Here is a 24,297-nt window from a genome sequence, read left to right as displayed (position 1 = left end):
AGCTTCACGTCGCTTGTCGTGTAAGATCCGCACAATCTAATCACAGTTACCTGCGCGAGCACTGGTGGGCAGTTATTAGAGCATCAGCTATTGCTTGGTGATAACAACATCAAAGACATCGCGGACACTCCTCCCCCCAGCAACTGTTAACTGACAATAGTCCCTTGCCTGGCAACTGTTAACTGACAATAGTCCCTAGCCTCACTCCTCTCCATGCTGAAATGCTCAAGGCCCAAGCCTGGCCAAGCTTGTGTAGCAAACCACGGGTGCAGCAAACTCATGAGCACAAGGGCTGTGTCTCGATCGGAAGATATCATTTCACAGCACGCCTCCTTGTCTTCTAGCTCCTACGTTCTTTCTACCCCTTCTTCCACAGCGTTTCCTGAGCTGTGATACAGATGTCTTCTTTCAAGCTAAGAATTCCACCATCAAAGTTCTTGGAACTTTGACCAGTTAGGAGTCTCTGCACTAACCACTGCCCACAGCTACAAGAGGCATTTCTGAGCAAGGCTGAAAGGCCTGGAATCCAATCAGAAAGTAACTTACTATTCCGATCACAATCATGCTACTGTGGCACCAGTGGGTACATCTTGTCAGATAGGTCAGTATTACAGCTTGCAGGGTTCAAAGGTAAGACTATGAGTGGCTCTTCTCCCCCAGTAGCCTGCATAACACCTTCTAAAACTGTGAAAGGTAGCCAGCCAGGAGGAGGAGGCTTCCAGTTCAGTTCCGGATGTCTCTGTGTTCTGAATCTGAAGTGTGCAGCAACGGGGTCTTACCATCAAATTCTGGTGGGCAACCGAGAGCAGTGGTGTCAGCCTGTCATGTTTTGGGAGCCTCTGGGCTTCCCTGAACCTCCCTGACGAACAACTGGTAAGATGTTGGTATTTTCATTTAATCCTGCCCACCCGCACATGGTAACCTTGTTTAAATTTTGTTCTAAAATTTTAAATAAATGTATGAAATAATAAGTTTCCAAGCTAGTTTTTCCCCCCATCTACCCTTCCCTTCCATCACCACCACCACCACCACACCCGTTTAGACCGCTCCAGCCCAGCCTCCCAGGTTCTTCTTTCAGATCACATTTGCAATCGAGATATTAAAAAGAGAAACAAGAGGGAGGGGAAAGTCATGCTCTATAGTGACACAGACAGGAGAGATACTGGGAAAATTCTTGGCCAGAACTGTGGTGAGACACCACTTCAAAAAAACTCCAACTGAGTCCAGCCGGCAGCTTGAGAGCCCAGACCGGCCATGAAGTTCATTTTCCAGACACAGAAGCAAGCGCCCACCTAACTGTATGCAAAAACCTGGTCGGCAGAATGCCTTAGACTGTAGGGAGGGAATCTTGGACAGAACCCCGTGCAGGAGCAGGGAGATGGGAATGGGGGACAAAGATCCAGGTTCCAAGTGACCCAGTAAACACTGGAAAGGACTGTCCAGGACATGTCTCATGGATGAGGCCAGCATCTGTGATCCAGCCTCACAAAGAACCATTCAGGGGTGTAACAGGCATTTGGGACCCCAGGAAGGAAGCCAAGACTAGAAGGGCCAGACTTCATCCACACTCAAGCCACGCCCCCTTCACCTGGGTCTCTCCTTCCCTGAATTCCCAGTATCAATGCAGGACACCAGCCAGCCAGCGCTGTCCTACTGTGAGCTCTCTCTTGTGCTCACTGTTAGTTTTGCTCTCCTCCTCCCTCCTTTTCTCTATTCTTTAATTCTTAATTTCCTTTCCATAGGCTTCCCAAAGAACATAGGCTAGCCCAGTTTGCAGGGTCTCCACGGCTCAGGCTTCCGAGACCTGGGACTTAATGTATTTCTTGACCTCTCTTTCCTTGTACTCTTAGTCAAAACTGCCTCATTCCCCATCCTCACCTCTGTCCATACTGTTCCCTCACAAGTCACTCTGCCCTTGTTCCTCCTATTCAACCCCACGAGCAATTGATATTGATATTGATCTATTCATGTTTCTTTACTCCTCTCAATGAGCGAAGACTAGGGGTGATCGTTTGCTACGTGTCTATTACTCTATGTTCTTAGTGGGTCTTCCCTTTGATAGCAGACATTTTTTCCAGGTACTGTCTTCTTCAGGGGAGTACAGGGCCTAGCCTGATGATGTTCCAAACACCAGCCAAGCAGGGGGAGGGGGGAACATCACCACCATCACCACCACCACCACCACCACCACCACCACCACCACCAACAACAACAACAACAACAACAACAACAGCAACAACAGCAACAAAAACCAACCTTATTACAACCCTGTCACTTTTGAACATTTTGAATATTCCTCTTTTTAAAAAAAAAATTTAGCCAGTAACCTAACTTAGATGATCCAGCCCCAATTAAAACAAAACAAAACAAAAACAAACAAAACAACAACAACAACAAAAACCTGCCAACATATGAAAAAACAAAGACACTATAGCTCAGTGCTCAGAGGACGGCAAGCGGGGAGTGGGATATAGAGGCTGCTGAATGCTGTGGAAGACGCAAATGTCCACAGAAGCGGATCTCTAGCGCCTGGCCGCGTGTCCCAGAGCCACTCAGAAGCCACGAGGCAAAGGGCAGAAGTGAGCCAAGTTCACATTCTAGGGAGCACCTGGATGTGTGCTCAGATTTGCCATTTCAGACCCTGCCCCCTTGCTCTTCCCTTCCCAGCTCCACTCCCAGGATTCTCTCATGAAACCCAGTGCGCCGGACTTTATCCATCCAGAGTCCACAGCGGGCATCACCGCGGTCCCATCTTCTAAGAACACTTACTGTGCAGCTGCCTCCCATCCCGCCATCTCTCCAGCCTCTCGCTTTCCTGTACGCCGCCCCATCTTGAAGGTATAGCTTGTAAACTAGATACTTCGGTCTTGGTTTTTTGTTGCTGTTGTTGTTTGTTTTTTGTTTTGTTTTTTTAATCTTTTTAACACTCTTCCCTGTAAGCATTAGTGTAGTTGGGTTTAGGTCTGATTATTCTTTTTGTTTTTTAACATTTTTCCTTCTATTTAAACAATATTAGATATTTTTAAAATAAATTTACTTTTAGTAATGCCACTGTTGAACTTTTTAGGCATGCATATTCTTTCTTTTGGGTTTTCTCCCCATCGTCCCTTTGACCACACTCTTAATGAAGTGTATGAGTCTCTTGACTGCTGACTCACCTTTCAGCCCTGGTTGGCCTGAAACTCACCATGTAGATCAGGCTGGCCTCCAACTCACAAAGATTCCCCTGTCTCTGCCTCCTAAGCACTGAAGTTAATTTCACGGACCACTGCTCCTGATTTATCTTCCTAATCTTTATTGATATGAGGAGTTCTTTAGAAATTTGTACATATCCCTCACGGGATGTAAACATCACAAATACCTTCTCCCACTCTGTGACTTCTCCCTTTATTCCAACAATAGTTTCTTTTAGTTAAAAGATCTCTCTTCAGATTTATTTTTATTATTATTTCTGTATGCGTGCATATCTCTACATGTGAGTATGTCACATTCTCAAGTGCCTCCTGAGAGCAGAGGAAGGTGGCAGATCCCCTGAATCCCCCTATGTCAGTAGTGGGATCAGAACTCAGTTCCTCTGGAAGATTAACAAGTGTTGTTAACTACTCAGCCATCTCTCCAGCACCAAAAGGAGCCTTTGACATTGTTGTCACAGGGGCTAAGCTCTGTTCTCAACTGTAAAATAGGATGTACAGTAGAATTTCATCCGTACAGTTCATGCGAAGAATAAATAAAGCAATGTATGTACACAGTCTTCACAGAACACCTGGCATTTAGAAAAGCATATTAAATATTATTTTCTCCCTTCTGCCCTCCCTGCCCCCATCTAACCTATTTCCTGTTTCTGAGTCTCTTAGAAGCAATGGGTAAAAAAATAAAGCAGGCGAGCCGCTTCTATTAAAAAAAAAAAAAAAAGTCCTACAAAGTGTGTGATTCCTCATCTGTAACAGAAAGTAAGAGTCTTATCAATCATTCTTTCCTTCCTTTTGGAAATCTTATTACCATGACATAAAAAACGTGAGATGACTCATTGTGACATGACTCCTCCTACCTAGTTTAAATCCCAGCTGAGCACTAGAGAAGCAGGATTACCAGAGTGAGCTCTGTTCATGTTTACTGACTGACAACCTGAAAGCACTATGGCTCGTTTCTCGACACACATCATCTTTACCTCTGTCCTCTGCCAGCTAACAGGTGAGTCTAACCCTATCCTACCCATCCTGACTTCCTCATCCTTTTGACTAATCACTGATACCTGGACAGAGACAAAGACTTGGAACTAGGTCTTTTCTGACCACTCAGGGAAGGAGACTGGGCTCAGAGAGGAGGTGGGCTGGGTTTTAGGAGACCTGTTTTCTGATCCTGATCTGTTGGGAGTTAAGTGGAGACTGTGAACGCTTCCCTGGACTTCAGAGTCTCCCTGTCTTTTAGCTTTCCCTCCTTTTGAAGACAAATTTAGGAGGAAAGTTGTTCATAATTTAATTAATATTTTTATTAAATGTCTCTAAATAGATGTGATGATTATGCATACGGATGAGGTCAATGGAAGGAAATACTTGAATCTATTTTCTTAACCCAAGCAACTCAATCTGCCTCTGTTTAGAGAACTAATTTATTATAGGTGCTCTGTGTTTACTCCTGTGAAGGACTGAGGGACTATATGAATGACCCTGTTATAGGCATGATAACCATGAAAGACTTTACTCAGTATTCTCTCACACAGGGGTTAACGGCCATGAATGTTCTCTCTCTCTCTCTCTCTCTCTCTCTCTCTCTCTCTCTCTCTCTCTCCCTCCCTCCCTCCCCCCGGACACCTGTTATATCTGTATACACTAAACCTACCTGAAATAACTTGCTCCTAAACCACATAGCATTTTCAATTCTGTCCTCTCCATGGCAGACCATACTGATTCAAATCTACGGACTCCTTGAATTCATCGAAGCTTGCATTTTTAGGAAGCACCTGGCTTGTCCAAAACCAGTCATGTTTCTAAAAATCCTCCATGAACGGAAATGGTGATCAGAATAAGAACTTAAGAGGGAGGTAGGGAAGGGCCCAGGTGTTTACCTGACGTGTATGTAGAACCACGGGGCTATAACCTGAGTCCTCTGCTGCCCTGCTCTGGTAAACTGTGGGCAGTCTGGCATTATGCCTGCTGTGGCTTAAAAGAGTCAGAGACTGTCCTAGAACTTCCAACGGGAAGAGCAGAGGGAGCAGTACAGACCTTGGATGAGAGTTTCTTAGTTTAACTTCGTAACACATTGCTGTGAACAAGCAACTTTGAACTTTGCTTTTCTGTTCCTATCAGATAATTAAAACTAACTTTCAGAATTACTTGACATTTTAAAGTAAGATATCAAAGGCAAATTAATTCGATAATAACTGCCTCTTAAGCCCTTGATACCCAAAGATACTTTTTGTACTATCTCCTTACAAGTCTATAATATGTGGGTTTAAAGATAAAGAAATGTTAGGCTGAGAGAGGTCACACTTTATAAACAAGAGTACACAGCTATCACAAGGTAAAGGAGAAACCGAGTTTCCCAAGTTGATGCTCCCTCCAGGCCACCAAACATTTGAACCACCCTGACACCTGACATCAGGAAGGTGTTCTGTTAAAGTACACTTGAACTATGTCTTCCACAGCAAGAACCAGATGGGATTTCTTCTTTCTCCAGGTACATGAGCCCAAGGTAGGGAGGGTAAAACCCCTCCACAAACAGGAAGCACTATTTTGAGGACATGGCTGCACCAACAGGATGTCACTCTAGACAATTTGACAGGCGCCACAAGGCAGGTAGCTCTTGCAGCCTTGATGATCTCGTTAGGATAAGGAAGGGGCCGAACAGTCTGCTCCTTTGAGTGTGGAACCACTGCACAGAACCAGAAGCAGGCAGAGAAGGGAGTGGAGGACACAAGAGGCACAGTGGTAACAGCCTTCAACGAGAATGCAGCAGGCTGGCTGTGTCGGGCAAGGGGTGTGATGAATCGGGAAGTGTGCAAGTTCTGCTGTGTGTGTACCCCATCACAATGCAGTTTTCAAGGGGATGTGAGAAGTTAGCTGAAGGACAATACATTTCAAACCACTTGTTTTTCCCATGGGGGAAATACTTTTCAATTTTGAACAAAAACAAATGCATAAGTGAATCTATGTGTGGTTGAAACCTCTCTGTAATTGAGAAAGCCCCCAAAGCCAGCCTTACACCTCTCCCTGAGCTCCCCAGAAAGACTGAGATTTTGAAACTCCAACTGTAGGGAGAGGTACAGGAGAAATCTTGTCCTGGCCTCCTACATCACCCTAAGTCTCTAGATGCCAGGCTCCCTGTCAGGGAAGTAGACTGGAATTGGACTAATTATTACCACCTGAAGATTCCTCCCCATTCTGAGATGTTCTGTTCTTGATCTCCTTGAGGAGGGACTAGCGTGTCAGTGTGCTGGTGCTCTGTAGAATTCTCTGGGCTGTCAAGCAGCTGAGCTCTGGACCCTGAGTCCTCTCCCTGTGCCTTCCTCTTCCTCTGGGTTTGTAGCTGCTGTTACTTTTGATCTTTCTGGGAGAATGTAGCAAGAGGGAGAATTGACAAGATGAAAGGGAGCTGACAAGAGGGAGGAGATACAGTCTCATTCCACTCTGGAGTATATCTCAGACATAATGACGTTCTTCACACTGGAGACAAAGGCAGATGGTCTCCTGGCCCAGCGCCATCTGCCTCTACAGGTGGACTTCTGTGGTGTCTGAGGCTCTGGCTGACTAAGAACACATCCACCTGTTTTGGGAACTACTCTCTTACACATTGCAGATATGAGAGTGCAAAAACGGGAAAGGCTTCACAAAGCACTCTCGACCCTTGGCTCCTGACCCCCACCTTGCTGTCAGGCTGCTCTAGATTTTGTCAACATTTTCAGATCCACATTCACTCTTCAACTTCCCCAAATTCCTAGGACATGAAGGTGTTTTTCCTCCTATAAGGTGTAGAGAACTGAAATTCAAGATGGTAAAAAACAAAAACAAAAAAACCACAGGCCTCTGAGATAGAGGATCTTAGCGCTCACATCTCTCAAACCGAGAGTCAAACCTAGGGCTTCATGGGCATCCGCCAGGAATTCTACCACTGAGCTACACCCCTGCCATTTTGGTGGCCTTGGAAAAGTCACTCAGCCCTAGTATTCTAGCTTATAAAATGGAATGTGTTAACTCTTATCTCCTGAGCTTGTTCTGAAGATAGACAAAGATAAGCCCATCAGACTTGTTTGCAGACATCAGATGTTCATTTCTGGAACTGTGACGGTGGAGGACCCAGAGTTGTTTCTGGGTCCCTTGATTCCCACTGAAGACAGAGAGACCTTTTTCATACTGGCTTTAAACAAGGTTTTGAGTGAGATTTATTTCCAATACACAGAGAAGCTGAAGCACAAAAATAGCATGAAATTTTTAAAAAGTAAACCAAGGACTGGAGAGATGGTCCAGGGGTTAAGAGCACTGGCTGCTCTCCCAGAGGACCCAGGTTCAGTCCCCAGCACCCATGTGCCAGCTCACATCTGTCTGTAACTCCAGTTTCAGAGGCTTTGACACCTTCACATAGATATACATGCAGTCAAAACACCGATGGACTGGGAAGGGGGACAACATGTGACATGTCAGTAAATAAAATAATCAGAAAGAATGCCCGACATAGCAAACATGATCTACTTAGACAAGGGCAAACTGTAGTCGAACTTCGATATGGTAAAGGCAACACAAAAACCCAATTTCAGTTCAGCTTAGAACACTATTTTTAAATGTCTGTGGTTTCTAGATCCCTTTTCCCAGTCAACTAAAATAAAATAAAATAAAATAAAATAAAATAAAATAAAACTGGTTAGAATTTGCAAGCCTTGCAGGGAACTTTTCTTCAGTGGACTTCCTTTTCCATCCTGAAGATACATTTAAGATAGAAAAAATAATCTTGGAGGCAGGAAGATCAAGAGTTTAAGGCCATGGCACTGGAGAGATGGCTCAATGATTGGTTGACTTGGGTTTCATTCCCAGGATCCACATGGTGGCTCACAAACATCTGTAACTCCGGTTCCAGAGGAACTAACGCCCTCTTCTGACTTTGGCAGGCACCAGGCACACACATGACATACATACATACATACATACATACATACATACATACATACATACACACACACACTCAGGCAAAATGCTCATATACATAAAGTCAACTTTAAAATATCTAAAAACTAAATTTTTTAATTAAAAAAAAAACGAGTTCAAGGCCATCACTGGTGACTTAATTATATAGCAAGTTTGAAGCCAGTTTGTACCAACCACAGAAGACCTTGGTTTTTTGGGTTTTTTTTTTTTCTTAAAATAAAGGGAAAGGAGAGAGAAGAGAGAAGGAGAAGTGTGGTGGTTGTGTCATGGAGCATGCTGCCCAGTGTCCTTTCACTTGCATTCTAACAAGAAACAGCGAATAGCAGACGTTTCTTCCCACTTACTTCACGCTATTCAAATCTGGTGACATTTACCCTGAGAAAATAGAGACCTACAGTGAGAGAGTGAAGAGAGGCCTTCTTCCCGGCTTACATGCATGCACTCATGCTAACACACTGAAGCCATATTGTCACAGCTCTGCCACCTTATCATGTTGCTGTGGCTTGGATGTGGTTTGTCCCACCCCTTAGTTGGATACTAGAATCAAGGTTCCCACTGTGGTGAGAGAGGTGATAAAACCTTCTACAGATGAGGCCTCACCGAGGGTGTTAGGTGACAAGGATACCATGCCAGGAAAGAACTACCACTGCCTCCTTGCAGTAAGTTAAGTGTCCTGAGAGCAGATTTGTTATAAGGAAGCCATTCTGTTCTTGCTCTGCATGCGGTTTGTTCTCTTTCTGTTTCTCTGCCATCTTATGACCCAACAAGAAAGTCGTCATCAAAGGCTTCACGCATAGTGTTGTACATACTCAGTTTCAACCTCCCAATCTGTAAATTAAGTAAACCTCCTTTCCTTATAAACTATTCAGCCTTGCATATTTTTTATCACTTTGGAAAAGGACTAGTATATACCATAGATATATTCTGCCAATACTAGTGTGAAAATTAAATTACTTGAAGGCCCAGGAATTAGGCCCACATGGGACACAAGTGATACCCAATCATTACCCGACTTCAAAATATTTACCCTTTCTATCTCTGTTGTTGCAATGAAAAAAAAATGAGCTCAATCAATTTTTTTTAAGAAATCAGAATAAATTGGATTTTTATCTGTAACTTTTACTGGTACTATGTTTACTATTTTGAGTTAACTAAAGTAAAGGCAGTTTAAAACATCCTGGCCTTCCTATTATAGAAGTAGGAAGCCTCTTGAAAACTCAGATTATTTAGCTAGATCATTTGAAAATATTGGAGGAATCCAAGGTATGTGTGCACTGACTGATAAATTGTAAGGGGAAATGTTTGAAAAACAGAAATTTGTTCCAGGGAGAGAAGCAAGTATTTTTGAATATTATCTTAGCAAAACATGTGTAGATCTCCCACACCTGTAATTAAGAGAGAAAGTAGGTCTTGAGTTTAAGATGCAGCTATAAAAATTCTTCTTCTAACAATGTTAACAGCTAAAGAAAGTCTTAGTACATGGTTTCAATTGTTGGCCCCAATTGAAGGGACTTTTGTTAGACACCCCCTGGCCCCAGATTTTGTTTCTTAAACTTTTACAGATAACCACCCAGTCACCATCACTGGAAAGACTTAGCTTCTTCTGGAAGTTACACCAAGAGTTCATTCTTTCATGTGGAATCATATGATCAGTGTAAATTGCTTCAGAGTCATGCTCTAGCGGCTATCTGTGGGGAGACAAAAACAAAACTTTCTTGTGAAATGAAAACCGTAACTGTAATCTCTAACATGTGGAGTGAGCACCACAAGCAGGGCTCCCCTGTGAGTCAGTGGATTGCGCCAGGCAACTTGGTAAGGTTGAGTGGGATCAGAGGACCATAGGCATTTCCCTGCTCCCTACTAAAATTCCTGGCCTGGACACCTGACCACACTCCCTCTGCAGTTTTGACTATCAGAAGAGGACCTAATAGCAGTTCCACTATAAAAGAGTTTAACAATCAGTGATTTTAGGAATTCTTATAAGATTATCAGTAAGACTTAAGAAGTCATCTATTTGTCTATATAGCATCACACAAGACAGTAGATCTTTGTAGATCGGCAGAGATCTGCTCCAAAGGGGTGTGCTGTTACTTAATGATTGTTATATATGTTTAACAAGAAAAGCATTCTAATAGCAGGAATCTTTCCTAAAATGAATCCCTTATAGCCTTGCTTAATAAGGGCAAACCAGTCACAGATTATATAATAATCCGAAGCAGGCCCTCTCAGGAAGATCACCTGCTAATTATTAGCTTGTCCCATTATGGCTCCTGACACCCTACGTAGGATTGTGACCAATGGTCACATAGATCAGAACAGAGTTCTCCTTGCTAATGAGGTATCTAAATGGGCCCTGAGGGTTTAGCCAATCAGTTTCCCTTCCCAGACATTCCTTCTTGCAAAAGGTATTTAATCTCTGGTCCACCCTGAGGAGGTGGTATGTACCCATTTTCCACGATGACCAGTCAATAAATGGTATAGATCAGCATAGACTATCTCATCAAGAACCACCATGGGGAGCATGGACGGCGCCTTGGTCTAAAGAACCCCACTATCTAAGTCTCCTGCAGAAGGCCCCTCAGTGCTCCCGGACAATCACTGCTAAGCTAAGGACAATCACTGCTAAACTCAGGGCAATTGCCAATGAGCTAAGCCGGGACCCCCGTCCCCACCCCCTGCCCTGGGCTTGTCCTCAGCCTGCAGGCTCCCTTCCTTCCCCACTCCATGCAGTTCCCAGCGGCGACTGGATTCCAGGGAGCTTGTGAACCCCAGCTCCAGCTTTAGCCTGCCTTGTTTCTCATCCTTGCTGAGTTCCACATCGTAGGCTATATCCTCTCACCCCTGAGCCTCAGTGTTTCCTGTAAGACCAGCAACCCAATGATAGCACAGGGTAAATGCAATCTAGCCTTCCATGTTTGTCTGACCAGCAGAGTTCCCACACCCCACTAGGAACACAGAACCACACTCCCCTAGCATGTGGGGTGAGCACCACAGAAGTGCTCCCCGACAGTCAGACTCACCCTTTTTCTTCTTCCTACAGGAGTATGCTAGGATTCAGGTGGATGAAAACCTTTTATGGGGATGACCCTGAATCCACTAATATGTCATAAACTAGGAAGAGAATTCACCCTTAAACATGTCAGCTATTGTTACCACAAACGTTTTGTTTTCTTCCCAATACCCTGATTCATGCTTGTGAACCACTGCTCCCAGGTTGGGCAGCCTAGCTCACCAACCTCAGGCAAAACTGTCTCTGGAGCAATGCAGTAGTCCTACGAGACTCAGACAAACTCTCCTAGTTGTTCCCCCACACAGGAACCTGCTGAGGATGGAGCTGGGCTTTCGATTTTACCAAAGAGCTGAGGGGTAGGGGTCTCTGAGAATGTGTTGTGATGGCAGTCAGTGACCTTGCAGGTTCTAATCTCAGTGCTTTTGTGAGAGCAGGGTTCTGCTTGTATTGAACTTAGATATTTCTCAGGATTTTCCAAGGTCCCGAAGGACATAGTAATTTGTGGCAAGAGCTGACAGTCTGGTTTCTGTGCTTGCAGTCACAGCAGCTTCTGGAACGCCAAAGGAGGTGGCCGGTGCCCTTGATGGATCTGTGACATTCACTCTGAATACTACTGAAGTAAAAGTTGACAGTGTTGTATGGACCTTCAAGACACTCTTTCTTGCCATAATAAATAAAAATGGTACCATCAAATCACAAAGTTATGAAGAAAGGATAGTCTTTTTAGATAGACACTCCATGAAGCTCAGCCAGCTGAAGAAGAATGACTCTGGAGACTACCGTGCAGAGATTCACATTGCGTCAAATTCACTTTCATCTCCCTTCATGCAGGAGTACGTGCTGCATGTCCATGGTAAGCAGGCTCAGCTCTAATAGTAGATGGCTAGCATATGGATGTCGTGAGCATCCTGATACCTGGGAGATTCAAGTCAAGATCACACAGCAAGGATCACAGGGCAGAGGACTCCCAAATGGATGATGTGTAACTGGCCCAGAAGGTCTCTGCATACTCTGAGATTCCATAAGAGGCTATGCAGTGTAGACAATGGGCAACCTAAGAAGTGAGACTGTCAGCCAGGCAGTGGTGGCATGCCCCTTTAAGCACTCAGGAGGCAGAGGCAGGCAGATCTCTAAATCCCAGGATGGCTAGAGCCACACTGAGAACCCTTGTCTCAAAAACAACAGCAACAAAGTGGCTATCGCAGAGACAGAAGCCAAGGGTTGCCTACTTACTAGGTACAGCCTTAGCCAAGTTGCTTTCATTAAGTCTTAGTTTCCATATACAGAAGAGGATAATGGCGTCTATCTTAAGGAGATTATTAGATACAAATGATTACATTCTTTCCCCTATAACCTCTAAGCAATTGAGAAATAGACACAAAAATCAGAAAGAAAGTAAGATCCAGGTACTTGGGCTCATCCCGTAGTTGTACATCCTCTAGGGGTTGGGGCAGGAGAATTGCATAGACTCAGCATGTAGAAGCTAGCCTGGGCAACAGAAAGAGAAAGGTGAAGAGGGAGGGAAGGAGGACAGACCACTCAGGGAACTTACGCTTATAAATCAGTCACTCAGCAATCTTCCAGAGTTAGGTGTCTTGTGCACTGAACTACAGTATCAGAGAAATGAGGAGGTGGAACCTAAAAGTTGCCTTCAGGAGGAAGGCAACACACCTTAATCCAGGCTTATGTTCCATACAGACACTGTAGAAACGACTGGAAATCTGCAGATAATCTGCAGACAGTCTATGGGGGAAGAGGGAGAAGAAGAAGAAGGTATTTAAGCAAAAATATTTAAGGGACCAAGCTCTAGGGTAGAAAATGAATACCAATAAACCATTTGCTGATCCTCCAAGCCTAAAGGGCTGGGAGCAAGATGACAGGGAAAAGTGTCACTCAAACGCTTTTCTATCCTGGAGAGGAGAAAGGAAAGTGTACTTAAGAAAGTCTGGGGGCAAGTGCTAAGAGGCCTCTGGTAAAGACAGAGAACATCTAAAATGCAAGTAAGTGCAGTGCTTGCCCTGAGGCTAGCCTCAGGGGATGTCAGTTCTTTTTGATTGAATGGTTATTTCTTCTGTAATTGCTGCTCTTATTCTTGCTGTGTAGAAAAGAGCCAAGCAGATTTTCCCACATAATAATAAAATATTCTGCAAGGGTAGGGGGAGAGCATGCCTTTAATCCTAGCACTCTGGGAAGCAAAGACAGGTAGATCTCTGTGAGTTCAAGTCCAGCCTTATCTACAAAATAACACTTCCAGGACAGCCAGGACTACACACACACACACACACACACACACACACACACAGAGAGAGAGAGAGAGAGAGAGAGAGAGAGAGAGAGAGAGAGAGATTGAAAACCAACAAGACAAAAACAAACAAAATAATAAGTCATTCTACTCTGATTTCTTGCTTCCTTACCTCTCTTGAATTCCAGGGAGATTGAGGTCCTAGATATGGAAGGTTAACTCCAAGAACGCAAGACTGTAGGGCTAACAAACTTCTATCTTTTGTTGTTCCTTCTCTTTTACAGAGCACCTGTCAAGGCCCAAGGTCAACACAGATTCGCAAAGCAGCAAGGACGGCACCTGCATCTTAAATCTGACATGTTCCGTGGAACGGGGAGGAGAGAATGTGACATACAGCTGGAAAGCTGTGGGACAGACAGTCGATGAGTTTCATGACAGTGCCAACCTCTCCATCTCCTGGAGACTGGGAGAGAAAGACAAGACCATAATCTGCACAGCCAGGAATCCAGTCAGCAGCAGTTCCTCAACCCCACTCCTCGCCCAGAAGCTCTGTAAAGGTGACAGTCTCCTTTTCCCAGGAGATTCTGGTTGGAGAAACGCTATCTTCTTTAGCTCCCAGTTCCTATGGAAACAGGCTGTATCAACTAAAGGCCTCTGGGAAGCCACCAGGGTGGGAGGAAAGTGGAAGTTAGATCCTGTTCCCTAGTTAACTCCACCACGCACACATTCACCCTCCTCATGCCTCTGCTCATTTTCTCTTTAAAGATGCTGCCAAGGACCTAAATTCACCCAGGGTCCTCAAATACATTCTGTGCGTCACACTAGTGCTCGTCCTGTTCTGTATCCTGCTGGTGACTATTCTTTTTAGGTGGATACCGAAAGGAAAAGGTAAACTATGAATTTTTTTTGTTTTTCTTATATCTTCTCCCTTTTATCCTTCAAGCAATATATTGTGTACAAGATTTAGTGCCAATTTAGTGTTAAAGATACAGGCATAAGAGGGCATGGTCTCTTCTCTTAAGAAGTAGAGTTAATGGCTGGAGAGATGACTCATTCAGTAAAGTGCTTGCCATACAAGTGGAAAGACCTGAGTTCGAACCCCAGAACTGACGTTTTAAAAAAATAATCCATATGTGGCAGCATGCACTTGTCACCCCAGCACTGGGGAGGTGGAGACAGGTGCATCCCTGGCGCTTACTTGCCAGCTCTCCTCACCCAGTCATTAGTTCAAGCTAGTAAGAGAACTTGTCTTATAAAACAAGGCAGACCATGCCTGAGGAACAATACCCAAGGTTGACCTCTGGCCTTCCCACAATGCACATGCAGTCATGTGTGCACACACATACCTGCACTTATTCACACATGAGTGTGAACCCACACATACACAAAGAGAAGAAAGCAGTCAGCTCTATGCCTTAGCTCCGACCTAGAGAGAGCACTCCTTGCCTTCTCTCCTGAGGACAGGGTCCTACCCTAGTGCCCACTTCTGTCCTTTCCTCAGAAGGACATATAGAGGTGGCCTTTCTGATGACACAGATCCTACCCTCATTGCTGACTCTCATTCTGCTCTTGCCTGGCAGACAATGATCTCCCAACTCTTCCTATCCTCATCCCTGTCAGTGCCCCAACCAGCCTGTCTTCTCTACTCAATCAGCGTCAAGACTCCTCTTTCTTTTCACATATTGCTTAGACATTTTCCTCTTGGATATACCTTTTTCTGACTCTCTACAATGTGTGTCACACTGTGTTCCCAATTCCTCATTTGTTTCTTCTCTCCCCACTGGTACTATCCCTGGTGAAGTCAAGTGTGGACTATAGAGGAAAGTTGTGGCACCAATCAAGTTATGAATGCAGACTTTGAGATAGATTGTCTTTCTCTGTCAGAGACATTCTGGGGACATTCCTGACCTCTTCTGCTTCCACTTTGGCTACCTAGATTTGGAGATTGGGAAATGACATGACACAATGACTAACTCATCCTCATTTGTTGAGAGTTTTCTCCATTTTACCACTGAAAGCTCTCTGTCCTCAAAAGCATTGCCAGTTCAGAGTGGGGTGGCTGGGCACCCTGAGCGGGACCATCCAGGGCCGGGGAGATGGTGAGTGATATGAGAGATGGGCTTTGATTCTCTCAACCTGGTTTCAGGCTTTGAGGAAGACAAGAAGAGAGTGGACGGCCACCAGGAAATGTCCAACTCTTGCCCTCACTTGGAGAACACAGACTATGACACAATCCCTTACACAGAAGTGAGTCCTTTTCCATTTACTTTTTCTGTGACCAGTTCCACCTCTCTACGTCTTTCCCTGTTCCACTTGAGGCTTCTCCCTTGGATAACATGGAAAGAGGAAGAGGATTAGGATGTATAGTCCCAAACCTTCAGTCAACCTGCCTCCCCAAACACACCGTCATTCTTGTCTGTGCAGAAGTTGGTGACCTTTAGAACACCTGTCTCTGACCCAAGCCTGTAACACTCATGTAACACTCATGAGTCATCTTTTCCTTTTCTCGGTTTATGATGTCGGTCTTCAATTCCTCATAGGAGGTAGGAGGTGTACAGTCAGGAACAGACTTAAACTAACTTAAGGTGTTTATCTCTGATCATAAGTTTTTGTCCTTACCGATGCTTCCTGTTCAATTCATTGGGTAGCCTTACTGTTTCTCCAGGAGCCCTTCAGCTATAGGATAGTCAGTTTGCAACACTATAATTTCATAGCAGTCTTCAGCCACCTTAGGACACTCACAGTTCATGAGACAAAGCACAACATATTTTGAAATTCATTGAAACATGATACAGAAAATAGTACAGTAAAGAAGACTGAACAACAATATGAATAAAAAGCAATGACTCTCTTCCAACATGATTAATCTACATCGTTATAGCAGGAGTTAAACAAGAGAACTACTACTGCCCACACCCATTCTAGAACCTTCCTTTTCTTCCCTCCACCCTCTCTTTCCTATATTTTGCTTTCTCTTGGCTGTCTCCCTGGTCTTGTCTACATGACTCAGGAGCTAGGTGATGATTGTGTTTGTTTGTTGTTCTGTGTTTATTAACAGAAAACGAGACCAGAAGAAGATGCGCCAAACACACTTTATTCCACTGTGCAGATCCCCAAAGTGGTAAGAAGCTCTACGGCTGAGCCTCGTCTTACTTGCCAACCCCTTTCCCTGTCTCATGCTCAGACCCGTATTTCTTAGACTAAGGGATTCTCAGGGGACTAAAACAGATCCCGGGCTGGCTCCTCATGTCTGCCTTCACCTGGAGAGCTCTCCCTCCCTCCCTGCCTGTGATGCCAGACATGTGGAGGCCATTTAGCTTTGAGCGTGTCTTCTGGATAGTTTTTCATGGCTTTGTTTGAGGCAACCCAAAAAATATAGGAAATAGATGAAAACAGAGTAGGAAGGGGTTCCAGATTAGAATTATAAAGAAAATTGGAAGGGTTCTGTCTAAAGCAATTGGATGAGAAGAACTGTGGTTTGTGCTGTGCACGGGAGGAAAGGGGTCATGCGCAGTGACCGTTATGGTGACTCCTGTTGTTCCTGAGCAGATGGTAACCTGAGGAGGGAGATCTGCTTGCTCTGGCTGTATAACACCTGCTTTGCAGCCTCCTTCTTACCAGATGTGGTAAGATGCATGGCTTATCCCTCCGCGGCTTGTGCTTTGCAGAAACAATGGTGCCTTCTCCTCTGTTTTCCTTTCCTCTACAAAACGATCAATAAGATAACGAAGCTGGAGACGATTTCCTTAGTGGTGGAAGCACTTGTGAATCAACCCCAAGACCGAATGGCTTGTTAAGGGTGGAGAAAGATAACTATACTTCACTTAGAGAGTAATCTCTCTAAGCTAAAAGTAAACAGTAGGACCTTGCATGGATGAGCTATGGCTTGGGTACCTTTTAGAAAGAGTGTCTGGGATGAACAGCTATCGCAGGTGGCAGGGTGGGCTTTTGGGTTCCCGCTTGGGATTTAATAATAAATGCACCTGTATAGTATAAGGCTGTTAGTCTGTTTGCTGGGGCATCAGACTCAACCCAACTTCCCTGCTACCATGCCTCTCCATGTGGCTCTCGCTTTTCTCTACCTCCCTGACCTGTTCCCATCTTCCTTCCCTCTCTGCCTCTCTCTACCTCTCCTTCTGCCCCAGTTCCAACCTCCAGCTCTTTATTCCTCAAATGCGTGTATCTCATGCAAAAAAGCTATTAGCATAATGGGAGAGACTCCTCCCCACACATCCTGCCAACTTGGTACCATTGTGCAGAGCAATCAACAGTTGAGGAAACAGGGGCACATCTTCATAGCCAGTTGATACCATATGTGTGGGGTGGGTTTTCCCAACATGGTCCTCTGTGAGAGATCCAGCACTCTGCCCATGTTCAGTGTTCTTCTTCATGTCTGCCTACAGGTGAAGAGTCCCAGCTCCCCACCTGCAATGCCACACCCGCCAAGGTCATTAAGCTTTGAAAATGTTATCTAGACAGCAGCACTCCGTCCTCTTACTCAAGAAAAAAAGAAAGAAAGAAAGGAAGGAAGAAACTACAAAAATCTCACCATTCCGAGCAGAATGAGAAACTCCCGCCAAAGACTGGATGTAAATGTCTCCCCCAACGACCCATGTATTTGCATACAGATGGTGAAGGTCAGGCAGGCCCAAGGGGTTTCAGAGAACAATGACTCTTGGGGATTGGGATATAGCCCATTCAGATATTCTGACAAAGAATCTGGCTATACCCATCCTGTCTCCAGTAATTATGAATGAGGCTGTATTCATAGGCATTGGACTAATTTGTTTGATGAAGAAAATTTCAAGACAGCACAGCATCTAGGCTGTGGCACAGTCATACTCACCGTTTTTATTCACATTTATAGTAACTCTGTTGTGTGTAAATATTTAATCTCAATCATTCAGTTCCCATACAACCTTTTATATTTATAATAAGCCTTTAAGTACCATGACTGGGCAGATATCTACCCTCTATGTTATTATGTCTACTTCTCTATCAATAACCCGGAGGTATAATTTTCTATGTTTCATCTGGGCAGCTCTTACTCCAATTGGCCAGCCCTCATGGCCACATTTTCATAATTAGCCTACCCAATGGCATCTTCTCTCTCCACCTTCTCTTTCTTCCCTCCTCATGATCCTTCCGCCTCAGATCCCAAGCCTGGGAACAAAAACCTCGCCTACCTCTCTTCTGCCCAGCTATAGGCTGCCGGCATCTTTATTCAAACAATAGTTTTGAATTAAGGAGCAAGGATACATGCTTTGTATAGGTGAGAATTCTCTAGTCACTGAGGGCAACCAGACCTTGGGGACCATTAATAAGTATTACAATATATAGCAGCAGACCAAACCTCAACAGAACTCAAAATAAAGGGAACAGGAAGATGGGGAAAGCATGCAGTTTGATAGGGAACATGAAAGGCTTTCAAATGAGTTTTTCAGTTTAGACTGTAATGGTTAAAGAGATGAGTTCCTTTAAAGAGTAACCCCAGCTCCCTTGCGGCTTACTTTGCCACAGCGCCGACAGCCCCACCCCCTCTCTCTGTGGAATCACCATGGCAGCTGGGACCCTGTCCACATACCCTGAAAACTGGAGGGCCTTCAAGGCCCTCATCGCTGCTCAGTACAGCGGGGCTAGGTCCGCGTGCTCTCCGCACCACCCCACTTCCACTTCGGCCAAACCAACCACACCCCCGAATTTCTCAGAAAATTTCCTGTGGACAAGGTTCCAGCCTTTGAGGGCGATGACGGATTCTGCGTATTTGAGAGCAATGCCATCGCCTATTACGTAAGCAATGAGGAGCTGCGGGGAAGTATGCCAGAGGCAGCAGCGCAGGTGGTGCAGTGGGTGAGCTTTGCTGACAGTGACATCGTCCCTCCAGCCAGCACCTGGGTGCTCCCCACCTTAGGCATTATGCACCACAACAAGCAGGCCACTGAAAATGCCAAAGAGGAGGTGAAGCGGATCATGGGGCTGCTGGACACTCATCTGAAGACACGGACTTTTCTGGTTGGTGAGAGAGTGACACTGGCTGACATCACGGTTGTCTGTACCCTATTGTGGCTCTATAAACAGGTCTTAGAGCCTTCTTTTCGCCAGGCCTTCCCCAATACCAGGTTCCTTACCTGCATTAACCAGCCCCAGTTCAGGGCCATCTTGGGGGAGGTGAAGCTGTGTGAAAAGATGGCTCGGTTTGATGCTAAGAAGTTCGCAGAGAGCCAGCCAAAAAAGGATACCCCGAAGAAAGAAAAGGGCTCACGAAAAGAGAAGCAGAAGCCCCAGACTGAGCGGAAAGCGGAAAAAAAAGGCAGCTGCCCCAGCTCCTGAGGAAGAGATGGATGGTTGTGAGCAAGCATTGGCTGCTGAGCCCAAGGCCAAGGACCCTTTCGCTCACCTGCCCAAGAGTACCTTTGTGTTGGATGAGTTTAAGCGAAAGTACACCAATGAGGACACCCTCTCTGTGGCGCTGCCATATTTTTGGGAGCACTTTGATAAGGATGGCTGGTCCCTGTGGTATGCTGAGTACCGCTTCCCTGAAGAGCTCACCCAGACCTTCATGAGTTGTAACCTCATCACTGGAATGTTTCAGCGATTGGACAAACTAAGAAAGAATGCCTTTGCTAGTGTTATCCTGTTTGGAACCAACAACAGCAGCTCCATTTCTGGGGTTTGGGTCTTCCGAGGCCAAGATCTTGCCTTTCCGCTGAGTCCAGATTGGCAGGTGGACTATGAGTCATATACATGGCGGAAACTGGATCCTGGTAGTGAGGAGACCCAGACCCTCGTTCGAGAGTACTTTTCCTGGGAGGGGGCCTTCCAGCACGTGGGCAAAACCGTCAATCAAGGCAAGATCTTCAAGTGAACGTGTCTTGCCAGTCGCCTAGCTGCCTGCACCTACCCTTCAAGGGAGATGGGGATCATTAAAGGAAACTGAACATTGAAAAAAAAAGAGTAACCCCAGACTGTGCCCTAGGGCAATAGAAAGGGGGCATGGAGAGCAAGACCCTGTCTATGAAAAACTTCACGGTATAAACTGAAAACTATTCAAAAAGCTTTCATTTAAACAGAACGCCTGAACACAGGAGCATCCTGGATCGTCACATAAGACTGGGGAAGTGTTTCTCTGGATTCTCACAGTTCTCAGAAGTTTCTGGAGCCCTGACCCAATGATTCAAGCCGGTATGGCTCTCTCCTGGAGAGGCAGCAGAACTCAGCGACATCCAGGCTTTCCACACGTTCAGAATGTAAAATGTGGGGAGCCACTGTGGTTCCAGGAGAGGAAAACCAGGTGATGTGTATCGAGGTTGGGCTTTCTGAGTGGACCTGCCCTGTGAGCGTGCATGAAACCATGAAGGCAAAGCCTAACTTGCAGCTTAGACTCCAGGGAGCTGGAACTGCCAGGAACATGAAGCATTTACTAAGAAAAACTTCAGCCACTGAAAACACCCAAGAAAGAGGCCGTGTGTGGTTTAGGATGCAGGGTCCAAATCCTTTGGAGCTTACATGATGATACCACATAGCAGGATGCCAGATACGGAGCTTCAAGGCTTACGTCTCTCTGCCAGGTTCTGACCTGTCTTTGGCTCTTTCTTTGCCACGCCCCCTCCCTCCCTTTTGGACTGTGAATGTTTCCTCTGCCATTGTACATTGAAAGTATGTGAGTTTTCTATTTTGTAGGAGCTCACAGCTAAGACTTTGCCTTTCGTCTCAATAAAAGACATTGGCTATCGAACTGTTATCGCTCGGGACCCTTGAAGTCAGATGGACTGCATTTTGCTTTGTGTGATGGCTATAAATCTATTGCGCCAAGATGTGAACATTGTGGGTTGAGTCTTAAAAGACGCTCCACGCACAGGCTGTTGTGTTTGACCAGCTGGTGTTATTCAAGGCCTCTGTAGAACCTAGAGAAGATAAAGCCTGCCTGGAGACGATGGGCAAACCTTCTGCTTCCAGCTCATGCCGAGTCCTGTCCACCATGCTGTGGAGAAGCAGATATTGCAAACTCCTTCCAACACAGACCATGCCCCTGAAGCCGCCACGCCTCTGGTGGCAATGGGTTATAACCTCTAGAACACAAAATCAAAATCAGCCCCTTCCCCTGTAAGTTGCTTCTGCCAGGATTTTGACACAGCGGTAACTAATACCATTTCCTTCCAGAATAAGCTATTCTTAGGGTCTTTGGACTTTGAGGTTCATTGTCAAACCCAGAATCTGTGTTTCTTTCTGCCAATGTGACTGACTCTGTCAGTTAGCCCAGAGGAAAAGACTGGGAGATGCCTCAACACATAAGTATATATTAATCAAGGCCTCAGGACAGAATCTTAGGTCCTATTCTAGTGCAGATCTTGAGATCAGGACTACCGGGAGACTGCTTGCTGGGGTGTACAAATGGGTCCAGCACAAGCAGGTTTGACCCCCCAAAATAAAGGTATTAATTTATTAATGGAACCACCAGCTATGAGCCAGGTACTGTGTTGCATTTGCACGAATTATTCCAACACCTTCACTCTTGCTTGATATCGCATAAGCCACTTTATAGGGTGCCACAGAAATATTGACTGTGGAGTCCCAGAAGGGTATGTAAGTACCAGTGGTCAAAATGGGCAAGGACAGAAAATCCAATTAAACACCTATGTTTGGCTGGTAATCTGAGGTCATTTCAAGCATATGATGAAAGACAGGGACCACTCATCTCGACTTCGTTTATACCTGCATGCTCCAAGGGAAGCGTGTAAGCCCTGGACCTATAGAGGAGTCCACCTTATCACTAGAGAAATAGCCTGCATACAAACTTTGGATCTAGTCTAAGACCTAGCATCAGAGATAGAGTCTGGGGTTTGATGGCTTGAAGACTTTTACAGTTGGTTTTGTTGTTGTTGTTGTTGATGTTGTTGTTTTTCCAATGAGTCTTTATTGAGAACTTCTGCTAAGTTAGTCTTCTAGGTAAAACAGACATATACCCTCTCCCATAAAGCTTATTTTCTTCTTTTAGTGTCATGGAAGAGACATGGGAGCATGTTGAATAGGGTGTGTGTGTGTGTGTGTGTGTGTGTGTGTGTGTGTGTGTGTGTATGCATTCGATGTGTATCTTAGTCAAGGTTTCTATTCCTGCACTAAACATCATGACCAAGAAGCAGGTTGGGGAGGAAAGGGTTTATTCAGCTTACATTTCAACATTGCTGTTCATCACCACAGGAAGTCAAGACTAGAACTCAAGCAGGTCAGGAAGCAGGAGCTGATGCAGAGGCCCTGGAGGGATGTTACTTACTGGCTTACTGTCCATGGCTTGCTCAGCTTGCTCTCTTATAGAACCCAGGACCACCAGCCCAGGGATGGCACCACCCACAATGGGCTGCCCCCCCCTTGACCACTAGTTGAGAAAATGCCTTACAGCTGGATCTCATGGAGGCATTTCCTCAAGGAAGGCTCCTTTCTCTGTGATAACTCCAGCGTGTGTCAAGTTGACACACAAAACCAGCCAGTACAATGTGCTCCCAGAACAAGGACTTAGATGTCTTCATGAGAATGCTGAAAGGGAACTACGGTTCCAGGGTTGAGGGATATGAAATCAAGTAGACAAATCCATGTTAAAAAGAGAAGAAACCAAGACGGTGTTTTGAGCTGACTGGAGGAGAAATGAAAGGTAAAAATAGGATGTATCCCTCAATATGTGGCAACTCTGTCACAGCCACAGAGGGCTAAGCTAGGCTCTGCCCAGAGCTGCATAGGCACCTGTCCAAGGCACAGATAAAATGCTACTAAATGCTGTATATTAAGTACTGTGTTTATTACTTTCATTTTATGAAGAAATAAAATATTATTTAAATAAAATCAGTACGTATTAAGGGAGGCTTCCCTGAAACATCTCTCAAAGGTGAGAGGGAGGCACCTGGAGAGAACTATTTACAACGTGGCCGGAAGAAGCCTAGGCTTCAAATTCATCCAGGTAATAATTCTGTATTTTTATTTCAGTGTCCCCTATTTTGATCGTTTTAAAGGCATTGCGGAATTCGCCTACAGAAAATATGCATTACTTTGCTACTTGCAATAGACACATTCTGGAAACTGCCTAAGAGTAAGGTGAAAAATGAGGGTTACGTGGGCACAGGCTTTAAGAACGCAAGGCAGAGTGCCAGAGAGGCGGCTCAGCTCTTAAAAGTACTGATGGGTTTTTCCAAAGGACTTAGGTGGCTCCCAACCATCTGTAACTCCAGTCCCAGGGCATCTGGTAACTTCCTCTGGTTTCCATGGCACCAGGCATGTACATAGATATAATGCCGATAGAACATCTATATACATAAAATAATGTAATCAAGTTAGCTTTTAAAACTGCAGGTTCTATAGTCAGGTGTGGAGGAATCTATGCCTATAATCCCAGCATTTGAAAGGCTAACCACAAATTTGAGGCCAGCATAGGCTATGTAGGAAGACCCTGTCAGTATCACCACTACCACCACGACCACCACCATCATCATCACCACCACCATCATCAACATTTATTGTTATTATGCATTTACTTTTGTGAAAATTAAAATATTTAATTTGTGGAGGAACTTGCTTATAATCTTAGCACCCAGGAGACTGAAACAGAAGGACTATGCATTTGAGGTCCATCTAGACTATATGAGACCTTATCTCAAAAACAAAAAAACAGGTCACGCATTTTTTTATAAAGCTAGAAATGCTATGGCATCACAAGTGGGAAAGGTAACTGAGTGTGCTCTATGAGTCACTGAAAGACACGTCTCGCGTGCAACCTTGGCTTCCAGTCCAAGCACAGTATGAACTGAGTGTCTTGGTGTGTGGTTGTAATGGCTGCACTCCAGAGGCGTTGGCAAGATGGTCAGAAACTCAGAAAACTGCGTTAACAAGCTCAAGGTGAGCCTGAGGTAAATGAGGCTCTGTTC

At 45.0% G+C, this 24,297-nt stretch overlaps 1 protein-coding gene across 2 annotated transcripts; it reads left to right on the top strand.

The window, feature by feature from the left end:
• Positions 1-2,200: 2,200 nt before the first annotated feature.
• On the top strand, positions 2,201-22,363 carry Slamf7 (SLAM family member 7). 2 transcript variants are annotated; one of them, NM_001412827.1, is made up of 7 exons: positions 4,082-4,191; positions 11,684-11,998; positions 13,672-13,944; positions 14,153-14,275; positions 15,534-15,634; positions 16,446-16,508; positions 17,791-22,363. In NM_001412827.1, the coding sequence occupies exons 1-7, from the start codon at positions 4,137-4,139 to the stop codon at positions 17,860-17,862; spliced, it is 1,002 nt and encodes a 333-aa protein (NP_001399756.1). In that variant the 5' UTR covers positions 4,082-4,136; the 3' UTR covers positions 17,863-22,363. The 2 variants fall into 2 exon arrangements, with proteins under 2 accessions (XP_038946882.1, NP_001399756.1); XM_039090954.2 differs by lacking the exon at positions 15,534-15,634 and having other exon boundaries at positions 2,201-4,191; positions 17,791-20,339.
• Positions 22,364-24,297: the final 1,934 nt, after the last annotated feature.

Source organism: Rattus norvegicus, chromosome 13 (genome assembly GCF_036323735.1).
Source record: "Rattus norvegicus strain BN/NHsdMcwi chromosome 13, GRCr8, whole genome shotgun sequence".
In the NCBI taxonomy this organism is placed as follows: Eukaryota; Metazoa; Chordata; class Mammalia; order Rodentia; family Muridae; genus Rattus; species Rattus norvegicus.
Note: the sequence above shows the minus strand (reverse complement) of the source record. Positions and strands in the feature narration are given on the sequence as shown.